At 37.4% G+C, this 20,096-nt stretch overlaps 1 protein-coding gene across 11 annotated transcripts in view; it reads right to left on the reverse strand.

Annotated features, from left to right (window-relative positions):
* Nucleotides 1-20,096, reverse strand: part of UNC5D (unc-5 netrin receptor D) — a 505,816-nt gene that overhangs the window by 55,255 nt on the left and 430,465 nt on the right. For all 11 annotated transcript variants that reach the window (XM_074329674.1, XM_074329672.1, XM_074329673.1 and 8 more), the window contains 2 exons: nt 11,059-11,436; nt 6,267-6,351 (listed from right to left, as the gene is read on the reverse strand). In XM_074329674.1, coding sequence (XP_074185775.1) covers nt 6,267-6,351; nt 11,059-11,436 — 463 coding nt within the window. The remainder of the gene's footprint in view (nt 1-6,266; nt 6,352-11,058; nt 11,437-20,096) is intronic.

Here is a 20,096-nt window from a genome sequence, read left to right on the forward strand (position 1 = left end):
GGAGACTTCAGAAAAAGTGTATGTAGGCAGTGTCATATTTTACTGTTATGAGAGGTTTTAGAATGGCCTCAAATGTCTGCTTGACATAAATAATAGTTTACTACAAACAAATTCATTTCATAAAAACTCCATTTTTTATAAGTAGAATAGTCACAGACATCCAAGAGTAAAAAGAGTTCCTTTTTACTCTTCTAGAAATGAGGTCCTCCCAAATAGTCTCAGGACATTTCTGATAGGATTCCTAATGATAGGTCTGATATGTGAGGAAGTGTATGTGTGTGTATGTAAGTGTTTATCATTTTATTTCTGTGGGTTTTCCTGCTACTGTGGAGGAAAAGCCAGATGAAGCCATTCCACAGGAGTAGCCTGTTACTGGGGGGAAAAATTATTTCTGCTCTCTTTCATTTCCCATAGCTTTTTTCTACCATTTTAGTCTTGTATTTGGTCTTATCTCATGCTTTGCAATGAACATCACTGCACCACCAAGGCACCCTAAAAAAAGCTAAAGTTTTATGACACCACCATGTCTACCTTCCCAATCCTCACCCTGAGATGTACTCACTGGGCCATACATACCATTGGATAGCAGAAAGAAAAAAAAGGAAGGAAGGAAGGAAGGAAGGAAGGAAGGAAGGAAGGAAGGAAGGAAGGAAGGAAGGAAGGGAGGGAGGAAAGGAAGGAGGGAAGAAGTAAAGAGAGAGAGAGAGGGGGAGAGAGAGAGCGGAGAAAACAGAAGAGAAGGGAAGGGAAGGGAAAGGAAGGGAAGGGAAGGGAAGGGAAGAAAGAAAAAGAAAAACAAAAAAACAAAAAAAAAGGGGTTTAACTATCCCTCTGGGATGAGCCTGAATTCTAAAATACGTGTCTTTTGTAAATTCTTCAGTAGATTGTTTATATTCCAATTCTAGTCTACGCATTTGGTCAAGAATATCCACAATGGCAATGTAATTGGAAAAAGAAATGAATGTTTACCTTTGGTTTCATTTTATTGCTTCTTAGAAGAAAGCTCCATATAATAATTTTCTGGTCCAGTTCTCTACTCTCCAACCATGGGGTGGGGAGACGTACAAATGGAGAGCTGGGAGAGATTGTGCTACATCTAGACCATTTTCTTATTATAATATACATGGGGGAATCTCTGAAGAAACAACTGATTGTTTTGATCCTCTTGTTTAAACACCATAATTTTATTTTAAAAAAAATATCAAAACTTGGTTAGAGAGGATGAACATTTCCCCCCAAAAGCTTCTGAAAAAATATAAAAAAATAAATAAAGAAAACCCAAATTCTTTTAAATTGAGAATGATTATTGCCAGTTTCCTGCCCTTCAAAGGGGTTTGTAATAAAGGAGGCCACGTGTAGCATTGATATAGTCGCTTAAATACCCTTGATCCAAAAGGAGCCTAAGGGCTTCTCACCACAAATACTCTGGCAGCCCAAGTTCATGCCATTGTGTTTCTGTGAGTCTACTCTAGTTCCTGTTCCTGTAACATCACTAAACAGCCTCTATTTTGTGAATGGGTCAGCGCATAAAACCTAATTCTCTTCCTTCTCTCTGTGGAAAAGCCTGGAGAAGAGTAGGAAGGAAGCTGCGTAAGGCAATATTCTGGCATTAGAGTGAGTTCAAAGCAGGGGAAAATGTCTGGATTTAGCCACTCTTAAAGACTCTTCCCTAACTCCCCCTGTCCCCCCACCCCCACCGCCTTATACTATATAGGTACTACAAAAAGTATCCTGGAACTGGAAATCATTAAGTTATAACCCTTATACCTTTCTTTGTCTGATAATTTCTACTGGTCTTTTAGACTCAGTTCAAGTGACATCTTTTGCAATCCACCATCCCCTCTGAAATCTATCCTACAATAGATTAAGGGCCCTTCTCTATTTCCCCATGCTTTCGGTGATATCCTCTATTGCAGTGTACTCGTAATTCCACATTGAATTACAATGTTATCATTTTCTTCCTAAATATGGGCCCCTCTTTGTCCATTTCATGGTGTATTTCCATTATTAGGCATAAGCATTGTCCCTCATCAAGGATGTGTTATTGGACTCAAGAATAATATGCCTAATTATGTCTAAAGGTGTGGGAAGTGCGATATAGTCTAAAACTACATTATGAGTCAGAAAATCTTGCTTTGGTGCTACAACCTAATGCAAACTTACTACTTTTCCTGGTCTTAATTTTCAAATTTATAAAAATTAAGATAATTATATTATTGTTTACTGTACAGGACTGATGTGAAGATTAGAGGATATACTGCAGGTAGAAAGCTTTATCAAATGTAAATGTATCAATTGGGTTTCCTTATAATCTTTCAAATTGGTGTATCACTGTGTATCATGCAATCCCACAATATCCCTACAAGGTAGATACCTACTGTTGTTTTTCAGATAAGGACAGAGTCACAAAGAGCTTCATTAACTTACCTAAGGTCACATAGATACTAGCAGTGAAGCTTACATCTGAATGAAAGCCTCTGATGCCTGAGCTCACACTCAGCCACTGAGATCAAATGTTTCTTAACATTGTATCCACTAGGATTCAGCACTGGAGTGAGACTTGTTTCCAGCCTTTCTTCTCTCAAGTCTATAATGTAACAACAGCAATTTACCCCATTCACTTCAAAGTTCAACTTGATCCTACCTTGCCTAGTTCTCAGTGCTCTTACAGAGCTATTCCAGGGGATGCCTCTTTACAGGGGCCGGGAGTTAGAACGCAATATCAGAAAGCTGTTTCCTTAAAGTCTATACAACATCAAGGAGCGATGGCAGGCATCCGTTAGTATGTGAGCATTGGAATTGGAGTCAGGTATTCTGAAGGTACATCTCAGCTCAGCCAGTAAGTAACATGCCTTAGAAAGCAGCTTTGCTTCGTAGAACTTTTTTTTGGAAATTTTTCTCACCTCTAAAATTGGTACAAAATCCTCCTCTTTTGAACATTACTTTGGAGATTAAGTGAGTCAAATGTAAGTGACAGCACTTTGCAAATTATACTGAAATAGAGGCAAGTGATATTATAATACTTTTCCAAGGATGCAAAGTCCCCTTCCAGCAAAACCATTTAATATGTATGCATGTACAAAAAGTCAATAGAGATAATTTCCTAAGCATTAAAACCAATCAAAGGTCCAGATTGCTGGAGGAGATTGGAAAGATTCATTAAGATGGTTGTTCAAGTCTGAAAGTATAAACAGAGCAGGGACATTGAGGAAGGACTATGACATTGTTCCACTTAATAGAAAGTACAGTGTCTTCTCTTGCAGGCTTCCCAGGGATGCAAGCAGGCTCTCCTAAGAGAGACAGGGCATATTCCATTCAGACAAGAACAGCCTTACTTAAAACTTATCAACATATCAAAATATATCCATCTGAAACTATTTGAATACAGAGGGTTATTTTGAGTCTGTGATTCATTCCACACAGCCATATTCCTGGGAATCTGGTACAGAGCTTGGATCAATGATATCAGTCACAGTTCCTGCTAAATCATCCCCCTGCTACACCAGAGATTAGTGTAGAAAGGAGCCACAGCAATGTATCATCAGTAGGACAATGGAACAGGCTTTAACTTAAATACAGCATAAAGGTGTTGATTAGAAGATCCCATTCTAATTCTATGTGTGTGGAAGTGGTAGAGTCAGAAAATCCAGTTCTCACACCTGTGATATGAGATGGAACTGTGATGGCTCCAGAGGTAAAGATGAAGGAAACAGAGGGGTACTGTTCCAATTCTATGAACTTTGAGGAAGGTGGGTCTTGTGCAGAGCACAAGCTCAGAATGACAGCAGGACAGTGAAAAATGAAATGGGTTTGCAAATAACATTAAAGAGGTGACACTAAATAGCTACATAAATGGCCGCCTCCTGATTAATCACAGGATTGAAAGCTGAAGAGCTAAGATCCAAACAGCCTCCTGGAAGCAGATAGGAAAAATTCAACCAGAGCTTAAAAAACAAAACAACAACAAAAAAAAAAAACAGAGTAGCATTTGCTATTGTTAATGTTTTTCTGAGTAGTTTGGAGCTCCTCAAAGTGGAGTGAGGATTGCCAATGAAGTTAATGGGCAGTAGCCCAGGGACTGGTCATTAAAAAAAAAAAAAAGAAGAGAGACAGGAACATCTGGAAGGTTTTAGCACCATGAAAAACAATGTGTGCTCCCTGAAATTTTAATTTATCCTTATTTTAATAGATGGAAAAATTCCCACACCTCATAGATCTGAAGGCTTGGGTAAACTGTTTCTGTCCACCTTCCTGGACATCAGTAATGAACTCACATCTTAGATACAGATGGATAAACCAAACTGGTTCACATGGAAATTCCTAAGTTAGAGGTAGTCCGGGGGCGACCACATTTGGCCAAGCCTGTCTTGCAAGGTCTGTGGGATCTGGTGAGGTTTTATGTCTTCTCCATCTTATAATTACAGGATGCCATAAGTGATAATTCCCATATTTTTGAGCCATTTTATTTAAATCCTTGTATGTTTGATGCCTTTTGGCACATACTAGCTCTGACCTCCTAAGAACCTTCTAATAAGTGAGAGGGATTGAGGTGAGTTGTAAATTAGGTGCCTTTGAAAATGTGAACTAGCCCTAAGTTGGTTCTCACATGATGAGACGGAAGACAAGGGGGATGGGTTTGAGGGGATAGATTCTGATGAAGGGAGCAGGATGCAGAGGTGAGCGTTTGCAGGAGGCTGTAATTTAGACAAGGTTGACTGCATTCTGCCTCAGACACTTATGCTTAATAATGAGGATATGGTCTGAGAAATGTGTCATTAGGCAATTTTGCGGTTGTGCGAAATTTCGCGTGTACTTACAAAAACCTAGGTGGTACTTTTCTACGACTGGAAGCAAAGTAGGCTTATTTACAGCAGCATCACCACAAATACATGAGTAATGCACTGCGTTGTGATATCACTAGATGATAGAAATTTTCAGTTCCATTATAACCTTATGGGACCACCGTTATATATCATTGGTTCATCATCGATTGAAACGTTGTTCTGTGGCGCATGACTGTACTTGATTTTTGCAGGATGATGCGTTTACAAGCATATGTGTAATTGACCATGACCTCAATTTTAAACAGATACAGTTTCTTATATAAATCAACCAAAAGGATTGAAAAAGAGGTGATTTTTATCCAGAGAACTTCATTTTTAGGTCTGCTTAACTGAGACAAGTATTTTGAGTAAACTCTTCAAACCTCTCTATGCCTTAGTTTCCCCTATTTGCCAAGTGGATATTTAGACACTAGCATGTTTTTAGCTGCATAGATGAGGAATCTAGCTCTAAAGGACTGAGGAAATGACACGAGAGCCCAACATAGTACAGGTTACACATAAATCCTCTCAGAGCCTTACCAATAGCCAATAGCAGAGGCTTTCCTTCTATTCCTCTCAACCCCCCTAGAGCATTAAATTAAAACCACTGGGTACCAACAAATTCTTTTATGGAGACAGCTATCAAAATCTGTTCAAACCATCTGTTTCTCTGGCTGTTTTTCCTTTCAGTGTTTTTCCTTCGTGTGTTCTTTGCTAACAACAAAATATCTATTCTAAGATAACCAAGACGTTAAGACTGAAAAATGCCAGAGGTATATATACAGTTAATGAGAGAAACTGCTTTCTAAGGAGGAGTTAGGTTTATCTTACATGGAGGAAGGCAACATTTCCACAAATAATACAGTTACGCTAAGAAAATAACCAACTGATTTCATTAAAAGAGTATGTGACAAGATTTGTATTTGTTCATGTAATTGAATTTAATGCTGCTAAAATTTGTCAGACCTGAAAGATATTGAAGCGTAGACCATATTTTCACATGAGGAAAACTGCCTAAGATGTTGTGTATTTGCTTATAGCCGGTCTTCTGCTGACCTCAGAAGGTCACAGATCAATCATTGTCTGCACTTGCCTAATGCTTATCTCCAGAGAGTGCCTCCAGGGTTGATCCCCCCCCCCCCCAAGGAAGACGATGGGAGGCAGTCAGTGTTTGTGGAGAAGACCTGCTTATGACTTGCCTATCAATTCACTGTTTTACATTTGGTGTCTGCTGTCTAGATGTCAGTAACTTAGGTTACTTACCTAAAAATGTGCATGCTTTCATTCTAGACAATGGTTTTAGAACTGGTTTTCCCCTCTGTATAGTCAAGTAGCTATCTCACTGACATACCTCCATGTCACATATCTTAAAAACTTCAGATTTTCTGCAGAAGCTCCATTCCATATTTAAAACATAATTAATATGCTATCCTTCTCTCTCACCTGGGTTCACCTTGGTTGATGGACATATAAATCTCCCAAGAATTCTCCTCTGGGATGGCGCCATGTGGTATGAGTAAACTCACCCCTAAAATAGAAAAAGCCAAGAGGTTATTCGTAGATTTCCCAATTATCTTGAAGCACCTCAGTCGGCACCTTACAGATGCTCACAAAAGAGGGCCCTCTCACAGCAATTTGTAAAATCCCGATCCTTGGAAAGTTTATAAAGTCCAAGATAATAACCGGGAAATCATTATTTTACTAACAGTGATATAAAGAGGGACGTATTATTCAACTGTGTGTTCAAACAATTCTTTTTCTTTTTTTTTTTTAATTTAGAGTCTTCCTAGTATTTTTTCATTCTCTTAAAAAATTGGGTATCCTGGACTATCAAACATACCTGAGACTATAAGAGTTTATCAATACATCATTTAATCTGCTCCAAAATTTAAAAATGTGCTTCTCTATCTTGTTTCCATCTGTTAATTTCTGGAAGAGGTACCCATGGGACATTTTGGGTGAGCCATGGAACATTTTGCTAGAGCCTGGTATGAAACTCTTACAAATCGTGCATCTTGAAGTAAGTTTAGGGAGGAGATCAGGGGGAGTACTGCGTTTTGTCAAGAAAACTGGACAAAGAAAAAGCCCAGATCAGCTTAGGAAACTTAGGTTGTTACGTAGCCACTATTTGGCTCTATATTTGTAAACAGAAGCCAGAAAAGGTTAAGATGAAAGATGACTTGATCATATTTATGTCAACGTCAAATTGAAAAAGAACTCAGTTAGCCTTACTTCAGTAAAATCATGTAATGCAGGGAGGAAGGCGCGGGAGGGCAAATCACGCTGATTTGAAATGTCCCCTCTCCTTTTGAATGCTGTGAAGTAAATATTTCACTTTGGCCAACACAGAAGAGTCTAGAGAGGGCTGAAATTCTCTTTAATGTAGCTTCTTGTTTATGAAAAGAAATGAAATAGAGACACAGTAAGATCTTTACAGAATAAAATCTTAAGGCCTCCTCTTATTCTTTGAATAATGCAGTTCTCACCTTTCCTCCTTTCATTAGAGCTAATGTAATCTCACAGAGAGCTTTCAGATTGCTGCTGATAATTTAAATCTAGAGATGGCAGGCTTTCCTGGTATCCTTCTATGTGCCTGTTAGCTGCTATAGACTCAAGGGATGCAAGACTCATTGCAAAACAAGTTCTTTCTGATTCATATTTATGAGCATTATTCAGTAATATGCTAGTTATTATCAGTATCTTTCACTAGCACTAAGGATGAGGCACATTTAAATCTTGCTTACAGCTTTTCAACAAGGGTGTCCATTTATACTCTGGACCTTAATGCCAATAGTCGGAGAACTATAATTCCCATTATTAAGGGCCTCTGATCAGGCTCCTCCTTTCATTGCCCATCTTCCTTAAATGTAGTTGCCAAATGAAGTGGCCTTCATTAGTCTGTCCCTGCTGTTGAGAAGAAGTTGTGATACACAGGGTGTTCAGTTTGTGAGGATGTCAATCTCAATACACACCTTTAGCCATTGTGTATTCTCTCTCAGTTTGACAAAGTGCTTTCTCTCTGTTGTTTCTTTTATACTATGTAGGCCATTACGACAAGAGACATTAAGTTATTATTCTTTAGATATAGACACACAGGAGGCTATTATCAAGCAATAATGCCATCTTAGGCAATTAACCCAAAACAATAACTTTATATGCTCACATTTTTTCTTTGTTTCCTTTAGTGAGATATAATTCACATGCAATAAAATGCACCCGTTTTAAGTGTACACATTGATGAGTTTTGACAAATGTGTACTTTCATGTAACCATCACCACAATCAAGCTACGGAGCATTTCCACTGCCACAGAAAGTTCCCTCATGACTTTTAGAAGTCAGTTCTTTAATTGCAAGCTCAAATGACCACTTACTTGCTTTCTGACATGTTGATTAGTTTGCCTATTCTAAATTTTCAAAGAAGTGAAATTACAGAGTGTGTGAAAAAAAAAAAAAAGCAATAATGACTTAGTACATCAAAAACATGTAGCATAATGCCTGGCACAGAATAGATCCTCAAAAAATAAACCATGGCTATATGAACAGATTAAAAGGATTCAAACTTATGATTTAAAAAATAAAAAGTCCAGACTTTGAGAGACATGCTATTTCTGTAGATCATGAGGGCCTGACGGTCAACTCTCAGATCAAATCAGAATCAGTATGTGTGCAGACTTTTGGGAAAGGGCTGTTTGTACAGCAGATCACATCTCATTCTTTTCAAGTTAGCTTAATTCCCTATTTTTAGATTGAAACATTATTCATAATACTCCTAAATTCTACCTGAATCTACAGGATCATTGGAGCTTTACACTATTTCATCTTTCCTTCAAACAGAAACTGTATGATTATCCTTTGAAATTATTTCCCTCCTTTTAGCCAGACATGCAAATTGTATATGGAGACTGAAGCTAGTCAAACAGAGGCCAAGGTTGTTGTAGTGTTGGTGGCAAGTTACGTTTCACGAAGGATGAAAGCACTGTGGGAAACCTTTATACCAGTTGTCCCCTAAAGAAGTATCTATTTTTAATGTTGTTTCCCCAGTTACCTTTGATTAAAGAAAAATATACTCCTTCCCAAACTCCACCTGCTACCTTGACAGCCTTTTATTTGATATGATAACAGAACCACTGGTCTGAGTTTCTTATTTCCTATTTTGCATATAAATGATTTCTAGAGTGTGGGGACCATCCAACCTTTTTCAGAAATCATTGCCAGGCACCAGACAACAATTTGGGATGGATGGCATTAGGACAATTTAATTGCTGTGCCTTGCTTTTTTACACTTTAGCTCCCTAGGGCATATTTTGCATTTATGTTCTGCAAATAACAGAGCATATGTTTCAGTTCCCCACTTACTTTTCCTCAAACCCATTCCCAGTGAACAGCTTCAATCTCATGTGGGGCTTCTTGTTAGCAACTTTAAAAATGCCTCTTCAGGGAGGAAGTGTTTGGGAATCATAGACAATGCTCTCAGAACTTTTCATTTTCAACACAAGTGCTTCTCAAGTCAGAAGAGAAGAAAAAGAACAATCTGTGTCATCATGATTGTGTCTCACTTTCTTTGATGAACATTAAACAAACATGGCCAGTGAATGGGTTGAGCTTCACACTCCCTCCACATGTAAGTGAAGACATACACACACATACAAATATACACTAACGAATGAGGATGGGGAGAGGGAGGAAGAGTGTGGTCCAATTTGTTCAACCAACAACTACTGAGAGCCTGTTATTTGAGAGACATGCCAAGCACTGGGTTAGAATGTGGAGATAAGATAAATGCACAATAACTCAAAGTGCAGCTTCTAAATATGATTCTGATGAGTATGTCCTATTGTCTTTGAAAAGAGAGGGTTTGCATCTTTTAGTTTTCTTTTTTCCAGAACTCACACTTGCAGTTCATAGATTCTGACAAGAGGAGTACATGGTAAGCATTCCACATTGATCTACCTGCCAATATCACCTGGGAGGATTACATCACACATTGACACTCAGACAGAGCTAGCGTACATATTTAAACAAAGATCCTTACCATATGCTAAAACACCAACCAAGGAACATTTAGAGAACTGGAAGTTTAGAAAACAAAATCATGATTACGGCTGCATTGGAGGGCTATTTGCCTGAAATGAAGTTTTGAAGGAAGCAACTGATATAGGGGAGCAAGACGACACTCATCAACTTGAAACAAACTGCACTCTCAAGTCACTAAGCCAACGGAGGATCAGTTAGCTGGAATGGTAGCATCAGACTAGTTCTAGTACAGATTTTATTTTGCAAGATAAAATGTTCTGCTTGGAGAGGTTGGTTAGCTCTACTCAGGAGGAAAGTCTGATGAGGCCCTCAGGCTCCTACTCAACACTGACCTGGAGCTGAGTGATACTTGCAGATCTGGGGCAATACTTGCAGATCTTTCCTCTCAGTAGCCAGTAAGGATGAGTCAGAGCCCTATTAACCATTCTTGATGCTTAGAAATCAGAGGAGAGAGTGCCCTCTTCTACCATTCAGTTAGTTCTTAGATGGCAACGCTGAAGTCTAATCCATAGACACAATGTCTTTTTAAAAGTGATCTGGGCTGTACACCTTAAGTATTCTTGTCAAAACATTAAGAAAGTTTTTCTTCCAACAAAAAGGAAACAAAAAAATATTCAGAACGGATTGTACTTATGATATCGCCTTGGACCTGAAGTTTTAATTCAAAAAAGCAACTCCATAATGATCTCTCATCATTGCTCATCATAAAGTAACATTACAGCAAGGTCTCTGGACACTGCCAGCGTTTTTTTTAGTCGGTTACTGAGGAAGTTCAGTGCTGAGTATCAGTTCATTAAATGACATACTAGTCCGTAAACCACGCTTGGCTACAAACGTAGTATGGGTTGGTCATGTCAGAGAACATTGTCAGTGCTTCCTAATTGTGTTCTAGGAAATATATATCAAAGGGGCTTAAACTCTAGGGACCACTCAAATCTTTTGGGCAAATATGGCTGTCAACTATAATAGGGCATCAAATGAACTGTTCCGTCCATGCTGAGATGAAGACTGCAAAATCCAATCTCAGCGCTGGTTCTGGTTTGCTGTATAAATCAAATAGACTGATGGAGCCATGGTGTTCGTAGCTCTGACAAAGGGATGGTAAACATTTAAAAGTGAATCTGGTGGGACGTAACTGTGTAAATAAAAAAATGTTTAAATAAATGCTAGAGAAGACACAAACGCACACTTACCACCCACCTGTATTTGGCATCACTAAGCGTCCTCCTAAATGGCCAAAGACCCCAGTTGTCCTCAGCTCTGTCCTTGTGGGGAGCGATGACAGGTTCTGGATGTAGGGTGTTTTATTTCTGGGATGCATTGTACTGAAGTTGCGGTTGTTTCCATGGGGAAAAGTCCCAGAATGGTTTTTGCCATGGTACTCGGCTCTCTCGGACACTCCCAGGGAAACCATGAATGAGCTCTGAACTTTGACTTTGATGTCTGACAAAGGGTTAAAGAGTGAGGACTCTGTCATGAGTTCCTTGTCCAGAGGATCCTGGAGACAGATGGGCCCACTGTATGTTCGACTCACTGTCAAGTCTGGTTGCATGGCGGAATTCAGGAGCAGGGAGTTACCTGGTAAAAGAAAATTGATCTGTCACTCAGAAACTAAAAAGCATCACAGTTACCCCTTTACATCTGCTACTACTAACTACACAGCAACCAGTGTGCTGGCTTTCTGCTCCAATCAGAGCTAGCCATTCAGGGCCAGCCTGACTGTCCAAAGTGGCTGTTAGCCTGGTCATTTAGTGACCAGTGCCTTGGTATCCTGGAATCTGGCTTTCCCAGGTGATTCTCTGAATGCCACTGACCAAAATCTTTCACTTCTAGAGTTTCTTACATGCTTTCTTTTCAAAACAAGTATTTCTGGCACTCCATCCGGCAACTAGCTCAGGTATTTTTGTTTATGTGATTTTAACTGGCAAAGAGAAGCTTGAAAAAAAAGGGAAGATGTTTTATAATTCATTTCAGAGCAAAAATAACATCTGTTCATTTTAAAGGGCAAGAGATGACACAGCATGGTGACTAGGTAGTTCTGTTTATAACCGAAGCTGTGTCAGTGAAAGCACATCTCACGTGGAATTCTGGGCAGTTTCTGGCACTGGGGGAAGGAATGATGTGTCCTTTGAGCAAAAGGTCAGGAGACCTCATGAATCACTCCATGTCTGAGTAGCCAATTTGCTCTAATAACGCATCTGTCACTCTGAGAGGGAAAGGAGGCACCACACGGGGACAAGGACAGACTCAGATTCTATGTGGGGAGGAGCTTAGAATGGCTTCTTTTCTGTCAAAACAAATGGAATAAAAAAACACACAAGAAATTGGACTTTTTTCAGCTGTTGGAGCTTACCAGTTTTTCCTAAGCCAAATAGTACAACGAAATGCTGTGATATTTTCTTGTGATGAAGTAATCTCATTTATTAGTAAATAACAAAATAACCCTCAGTCCCAAACCTCCCACCCATATCAGTCCGTCAATGTGACATCTCAAATTGAAACCCAAACCATATTAAACAATATTCCTTTGGGGCCTGACAAAATTGTTTAAAGTATGATATTTTTGAAAATATTGCAATTCTAGGCCATATTGTATTAGTCTCTATTGTTTTATCATTTTCATAATTTGTAGCAAAGCCAGCAGGAAATCTGTAATCATGACACTTCCCACCTCTTGTTCTGATGCTCCAAGAATTCCGGCATCATAGAAGAAGAGGTTCAAAATGAGGTGAAATAACCTTGTACACCTAAAGCCTCCCTGGCGATATTTGTTCATGCTGAGGCTCTTGTGCCAAGACACAGGCACAGTTAATGAGCTGTGCTTTTTAACAGAACAGCATCGAATTCTACAGACACCACCTTTGCTCTTGTTATGGTTTTCCCAGGCAAGACACAGGCCTTAAGAGCCATCTCACATCTGAAAAGAGTTGGGAGCAGCCATTTCCACTGAGACCTGAAAAATCGTATCCCTGAGTCCCATGGTTATTTCATCATAAGCCTTCACCTTCTGAAGTTTAATTTCTGGCTACTCTTAAAAGACCACCCTAACTTATATGAAACCAAGAAGCAAAAACATTTCCTAGAGTTAGACTTAAGCCTAACTTAATCACTTAAATGGAAAATGCAATTATAATGGTAGGTATGAATGACAGAGTTCACAGTTGATAAAAGTTGCCTGTCAACTTGATTCAAATCTGGTCAGGGACAATCATCCAATCACCCCAAGTTTCTCTTTGGAAATCCCTGGTCTACTGTTAAGTGCGGTATTCTGTTTATAAGTCTCGCTGTTCACCTTCCTGGGCTCTGGCTGTACTTGCTCAAGAAGGGATATCTCTAAGATAATGGAGGTGAGAACCACATGAGCATCAATGTGAGGTGTTAGCAGAATAAATACAGGGTAGAGTGGAGTTTTTATAAAGGAATTTTGCTTAGATCACTGGTTTTGTGAGATTCCTGGTCAAAAGAAAATTAAAATGATAATGTAAGTGTGGAAAGCCTACATAGTCTCTCAGAGATTTATTATACATATAAGCTCTGAGAAGCCACACACAATAAGGAAATGTGTTTAAGCTTATGCAAGTCGGCATTCCTTAAATGAACCCCCCTTTCTTGCCTGTTTCCTGGTGCTTTATGGACCACACTAGTATCCTGTGCCAGGATAAGAGGAAACAACCAGCTTGTAGCACAATATTTACTACATTTATTGAGCACCTTCCATACACAAAAGACTTATAACTCATGTTATTCCAGGTAACTTCATCCTCACCAGCACCCTTTGAGGTCGATGTTAGTATCTACATTTTATAGCTATAAATTGAGACTCAGAAAATAATTGATTACCCAGGCAATATAGCAATTTTGGACTCATCTACATTACCTCAAAGCCTCTGAACTTGTACATAAAACTCTCGCACCTTTCCTCTGTTTTCAAGTGCTATGGTCTAAGACACTGATATCTTATTATTTGATGGAAATAAATTTCTAGTTTCTTTACTTTTTTTTTTTCAATTACAGTTGACATACAATATTATATTAGTTTCAGGTGTATAACATAGTGATTAGACACTTATATAACTTATGAAGTGATCACCCCAATAAGTCTAGTACCCATCCGACACCATACATACTGTGTTTCCCCGAAAATAAGACCTAGCCAATCAGCTCTAATGCATCTTTTGGAGCAAAAATTAATATAAGACTGGGTCTTATAGTAAAATAAGACTGGGTTTCATATTATACAGTAAAATAAGACCCAGTTTTATATAATGTAAGCATTAATATAGTAAGACCGTGTCTTATATAAGACACGGTCTTACTATATTAATTTTTGCTCCAAAAGATGCATTAGAGCTGATTGTCCGGCTAGGTCTTGTTTTTGGGGAAACACGATAGTTATTGTACTATTATTGATTATATTCCCTAAACTGTACTTTGCATCTCTGTAACTATTTTTATAACTGACAATTTTTGTACATATTAATGCCTTCCCCTTTGTCACCGTTTCCCCAACCCCCCTCCCATCTGGCAATCATTAATTTGTTCTCTGTATATATCAGTTTGTTTGTTCTTTTATTTTGTCTTATAGATTCCATATATAAGTGAAATCATATGGTATTTGCTTTTTTCTATCTGACTTATTTCACTTAGCATAATAACTTCGAGGTCCATCTATGTTGTCACAAATGGCAATATTTTATTATTTTTATGGCTGAGTAATATCCTACTTCATCTTTACCCATTCGTCTACTGATGGACACCTAGGTTGCCTCCACATCTTGGCTACTGTAAATAATGCTACAATGAACAGAGGGGTGCATATTTCTTTTCCAATTAGTGTTTTGTGTTTCTATGGGAAAATACCCAAAAAGTATAATTTCTGGGTCAGATGGTAATTCTATTTTAATTTTTTAAAGGAATCTCCATACTGTTTTTTATACTGGCTACCCCAATTTGCGATCCCACCAACAGTGCACGATGGTTCCCTTTTCTCTACATCATCACCAATATGTGTTGTTTGTTGATTTCTTGATAATAGCCATTCTGACAGGTGGTGATATCTCGTTGTGGTTTTAATTTGCATTTCCCAGATGATTTATGATGGTGAGCATCTTTTCATATGTCTATTGGCCATCTGTACGTCCTCTTTTGAGAAAAGCCTGTTCAGGTCCTCTGCCCATTTTTTGATTGGATTGTTTATTTTTCTGTTGTTAAGTTGTATGAGTTCCTTATATATTTTGGATGTTAATCACTCATCAGATTTATCATTGGTGAAATCTTCTCCCATTCAGTAGGTTGTCTTTTGGTTTCCTTTGCTATGCAAAAACTCTTTAACTCGATATAGTCATATTTGTTTATTTACTTATTTTTTCTTTTGTTTGCCTTGCCTGAGGAGATATACCCCCAAAAATATTACTGAGAGCAATGTTAAAGACTTTACTGCCTATGTTTTCTACTAGGAGTTTAATGGGTTTTGGTCTTACATTTAAATCTTTAATCCATTTTGAGTTTCTTCTTGTATATGTTGTAGGAAGGCAGTCTACTTTCATTATTTTTCATGTATCTGTTCAGTTTTCCCAATACCATTTACTGAATAGACTGTCTTTACCCCACTGTATATTCTTGCCTCCATTGTCATTTAGATTAAATGACCATATAGATGTGATTTATTTCTGGGCTCTGTAGTCATTTTTGTATAGTTTGATATCAGGTAGCATGATACTTCCAACGTTCTTCTTTCTCAAGATTGCTGTGGCCATTTGGGGTCTCTTGGGCTTCCATGTAAATTTTAGGATTATTTGTTCTAGTTCTATGAAAAACGCCATTGGGTATTTTGAGTTGAAATTGCATTGAATGTGTAGATTGTTTTGGGTAGTATGAACATTTTAACAATGTCCATGAGCATGGTATGTCATATCCTCCATTTATTTGCATCGTCTTCAATGTCTTACAGTTTCCAAGTACAGGTCTTTTACCTCCTTGGTTAAATTCATTCCTAAGTATTTTATTCTTTTTGATGTAATTACAAATGGGATTGTTTTCTTAATTTCTCTTTCTCATAGTTTGTTATTGATGTATAAAAATGCAACCAATTTCTGAATATTAATTTTGTGCTCTGCTATTTTACTGAATTCCTTTATTCTAATAATGTTTTGTTGGATTCCTTAGTGTTCTCTATAGATAGAGAACTGCAAATAATGAGTTTTACTTCTTTTCCAATTTGGACGCCTTTCATTTATTTTTCTTGTTTGAATTCTGTTACTAGGACTTCCAATTTTATGTTGAATGAAAGAGGTGAAAATGAATATCCTTGTCTTATTCTTGATCTTACAGAAAAAAAACTCAGTTTTTCACCACTTAGCATGATGTTAGCTGTTTTTTTTATCATATATGGACTTTGTCATGTTGAGTTATGTCCCCTCTATCCCCACTTTGCTGACTTTTGATCATAAATGAATGTTGGATTTTGTGAAATCCTTTTTCTGCATCTATTGATACAATCATGAGTTTTATCCTTCATTTTGTTTATGTGGTGTATCACATTAATTGGTGGATGCTTAACACCAATATTGTATCCTAGGGAAAAAAAATCTCACCTGATCATGATATATGATCTTTTTAATGTATTGCTGAATTCAGTTTGTTAATACTTGTTGAGGGTTTTTGCATCTATGTTCATCAGGGATATTGACTTATAGTTTCTTTTTTTATAGTGTCTTTGTCTAATTTTGGTATTAGGGTAATGCTGGTCTTGTAAAATGAGTTTGGGAGCCTTCCCTGCTTTTAGAATTTTAGGAGTGTTTTGAGAAGAATAGATATAAATTCTTTGTTTGGTAAAATTCAGCTGTGAAGGCATCTGGTTCTAGGATTTTGTTTGTTGGGTTTTTTTGATTACTGATTCATTTTCATTAGTAGTTATCAGTCTGTTCAGATTTTTTGTTTCTTCCTGATTCAGCCTTGGAAGATTGGATGTTTCTAGGAATTTATCCATTATTTCCAGGTTATACAATTTGTTGGCATATGATTGTTTACATTTCCTTATAATCATGTGTATTTCTGTGGTATCAGTTGTCCATTCTCCTTTTTCATTTCTCATTATATTTATTTGGGCCCTCTCTTTTTCTTGATGTGTCTGGCTAAAGGTTTATCAGTTTTGTTTATCTTTTCAAGGAACCAGCTCTTGGTTTCATTGATCTTTCCTACTGTTTATTTTAGATTTTATTTTATTTATCTCCATGATATTTATTATTTCCTTCCCTCTATTTGCTTTGGGCTTTGTTCTTTTTCTAGTTCATTTACGTATTCATTTAGATTGTTCATTTGAGATTTTTCTTGTTTCTTGAGGTAGGCCTGCATTGTTATAAATTTCTCTGTTAGAACTGCTTTGGCTGTGTCCCATAGATTTGGGGACATTTTGTTTTCATTTTCATTTGTCTGTAGGTATCTTTTGATTTCTTCCTTGATCTCATTGCTAACCAATTTATTGTTTAGTAGCACATCCGTTAGCCTCCACGTGTTGGTGTGTATTTTCTGTTTTCTTCTATAATTGAGCTCCTGTTTCATAGCACTGCGATCAGATAAGGTGCTTGCTATGATTTCAGTCTTTTCAAATTTATTGAGACTTGTTTTTTGGCCGAAAATGTGGTCGATCCTGGAAAATGTTCCATTTGCACTTGATAAAAATCTATATTCTGTTGCTTTGGGTGAAATGTCGCCCAAACATCAATTAAGTCCATCTGGTCTAATGTGTCATTTAACGTTTCCATTTCCTTGTTGATTTTTTGTCTGGATAATTTTTCTAATGATGCTCCTATAGTGGATTCATAGGTTTTACGAGAGTTATGTACTCTTGTTGGATTGATCCCTTTGTCATTATGAAATGTCTTTCTTTTTCTCTGTTACAGCCCTTGTTTTACAGTCTACTTTGTATGTTTCACTACCTCAGGGTTTTCTTTTCGGTTTGTTTTTCACTTCCATTTAATATTTTTGTCCATTCCTTACTCTCAGTCTGTGTGAGTCTTTCAATCTGAAGTAGGTCTCTTGTAGACAGCATATATACAGATCTTTTTCTTTTTTTTTAATCCACTCAGCTTCCCTATGTATATGGATGGAGCATTTAGTGCATTTACATTTAAAGTAATTATTGATAGATATGTAGTTACTGTCACTTTATTGTTTTCTGATTATTTTTGGAGTTCTCTGTTCTTTATTCTCTTGCTTTCTTCTCTTGTAGGTTGATAATTTTCTATGTTATGTTTGAATTCCTTTTTATTTAATTTTGTGTATATCTCTTATAGATTTTTTGGTTAATATATTCTGTATATATACCAAGCTATATTTATAGCAGTCTATTTTAAGTCTATGGTCACTTAAGTTCAAACATTCTAAAATCACTACAATTTTCACCCTCCCCCTCCGTGTTTGTTTGTATCATTATTTCTTACTTCTCTTGTGTGCATGTGTTTCTGTATAGCCCTTAATTTTTTGTTGTAATATACATGATCTATTACTTGTGTCTTTTAACCCTAATAGTACCATTATAGTTTGTTGATTGACTGCTTTAAGTATTTGCCTTTGTGAGTGAGAATTTCTTTCTGTCCTATCATTTCTTATTCATAGTTTTGATCTCTCCTTAAAGAAATACCTGTAACATCTCTTGTAATACTGGTTTGGTGGTGATGAACTCCTTTAATTTTTTCTTTACTGGGAAACTCATTATCTCTCTTTTTGATGCTAGATGATAACCTTGCTTGGTAGAGGTATCTTGGTTATAGGGCTCTGCTTTTCATCACTTTGCATATTTGATGTCAATCTCTTCTGGATTGCAGAACTTCTGTTGCGAAATCAGCTGACAATCTTATAGGAGCTTCCTTGTAAGTAACTAACTGGTTTTCTCTGCGTGCTTTTAAGATGCTGTCTTAAATTCTTTTTTATTTTTGCTGTTCCAATTGGGTGTTTTCAACTACCTTGTCTTCCAAATTGCTGATTTGACTCTCTTGCTTAATCTAGTCTGTTTTTGCTTCCCTCTAAAGTGTTCTTCACCTGAGTTATTGTATTCTTCATTTCTGACTTAAAAAAATATGTGTATATATATAATATATATATATTATATATATATATATATATATATATATATATATATATATATATATATATTATATATATATATATATATATATTATATATATTATATATATATGGTATTAATATATATATTTCTTTTATATATGTGTGTGTGTGTGTGTGTGTGTGTGTGTGTGTATATATATATATATATATATATATATATATATATTTATATATATTTTTTTTTATATGTTTTGCTCTTTGTTGAGGTCCTCACTGAGTTCATGTATTCTACCCCTAAGGTCATTGAACAGCCTCATAACCAGTGTTTTGACCTCTGTATCTGGTAGATTGCTTGTCTCCATTTCATTTTTTTCTTTTTCTGGAGTTGATTCTGTTCTTTCATTTGGGACATGTTTCTTTGACTTCTAATTTTGGCTGATTTCCTGTGTTTGTTTCTGTGTATCAGGTAGTTCTGTTATGTCTTCCAGTGTTGGCAGGGTGGCCTTCTGTAGTAGATGTACTGTTGGGCCCATTGGCATAGTCTCCTTGGTCACCTGAGACCGATACTGCAGGGGTATCCCTTAATGTGAGTTGTGAGTGCCCTCCTTTTGTAGTTGAGCCTTGATTGTTACTGGCACATCAGTGGGTTAACTAACCTAGCAGATTACTCAATGTGAGGAATGGCCATGACTACAGTGGACAAGTTGTTGTGTAAGGGTTGACCCCATGTTGTGGGATCAACTCAGTTTGGTTCTGCTGCATGCTGAGTCTGCCTTTTGGGTGTGTTGTTTGTTCAGCTGGTTGGGTGGTGATCTGGTGTGGTCTGAAGCTCACCATTGGATTTGGGGCCTCTTGGGAGGGGCTCTGATGCAAACCAAGGTCAACTGCTGCCTATATCCAGCCTGGGTCTACCTGGTAGGAGGTACAAAGTGATCTATGGTTAGTTGCTGCCTATGCTATGTTTTGAGGCACCTGGGACAGTGTAAGCTATGAACTGAAGCCAGCTTCCACTAGTACTGGGCTTGGGACTGCTTATCAAGATGTATTGGGCATGTTTAGGCCAGTTGCTGCTTGTTTGGCATTTGTGGACCTTTAAGAGATTTTAGGAAAATCTGCAGCTGAGCCAAGGCAAGCTGCTTATGTGGAAAAGCTGCTGGAAGTGGCTTGGGCTC

Source organism: Rhinolophus sinicus, linkage group LG04, assembly GCF_036562045.2.
Source record: "Rhinolophus sinicus isolate RSC01 linkage group LG04, ASM3656204v1, whole genome shotgun sequence".
Taxonomy (NCBI): domain Eukaryota; kingdom Metazoa; phylum Chordata; class Mammalia; order Chiroptera; family Rhinolophidae; genus Rhinolophus; species Rhinolophus sinicus.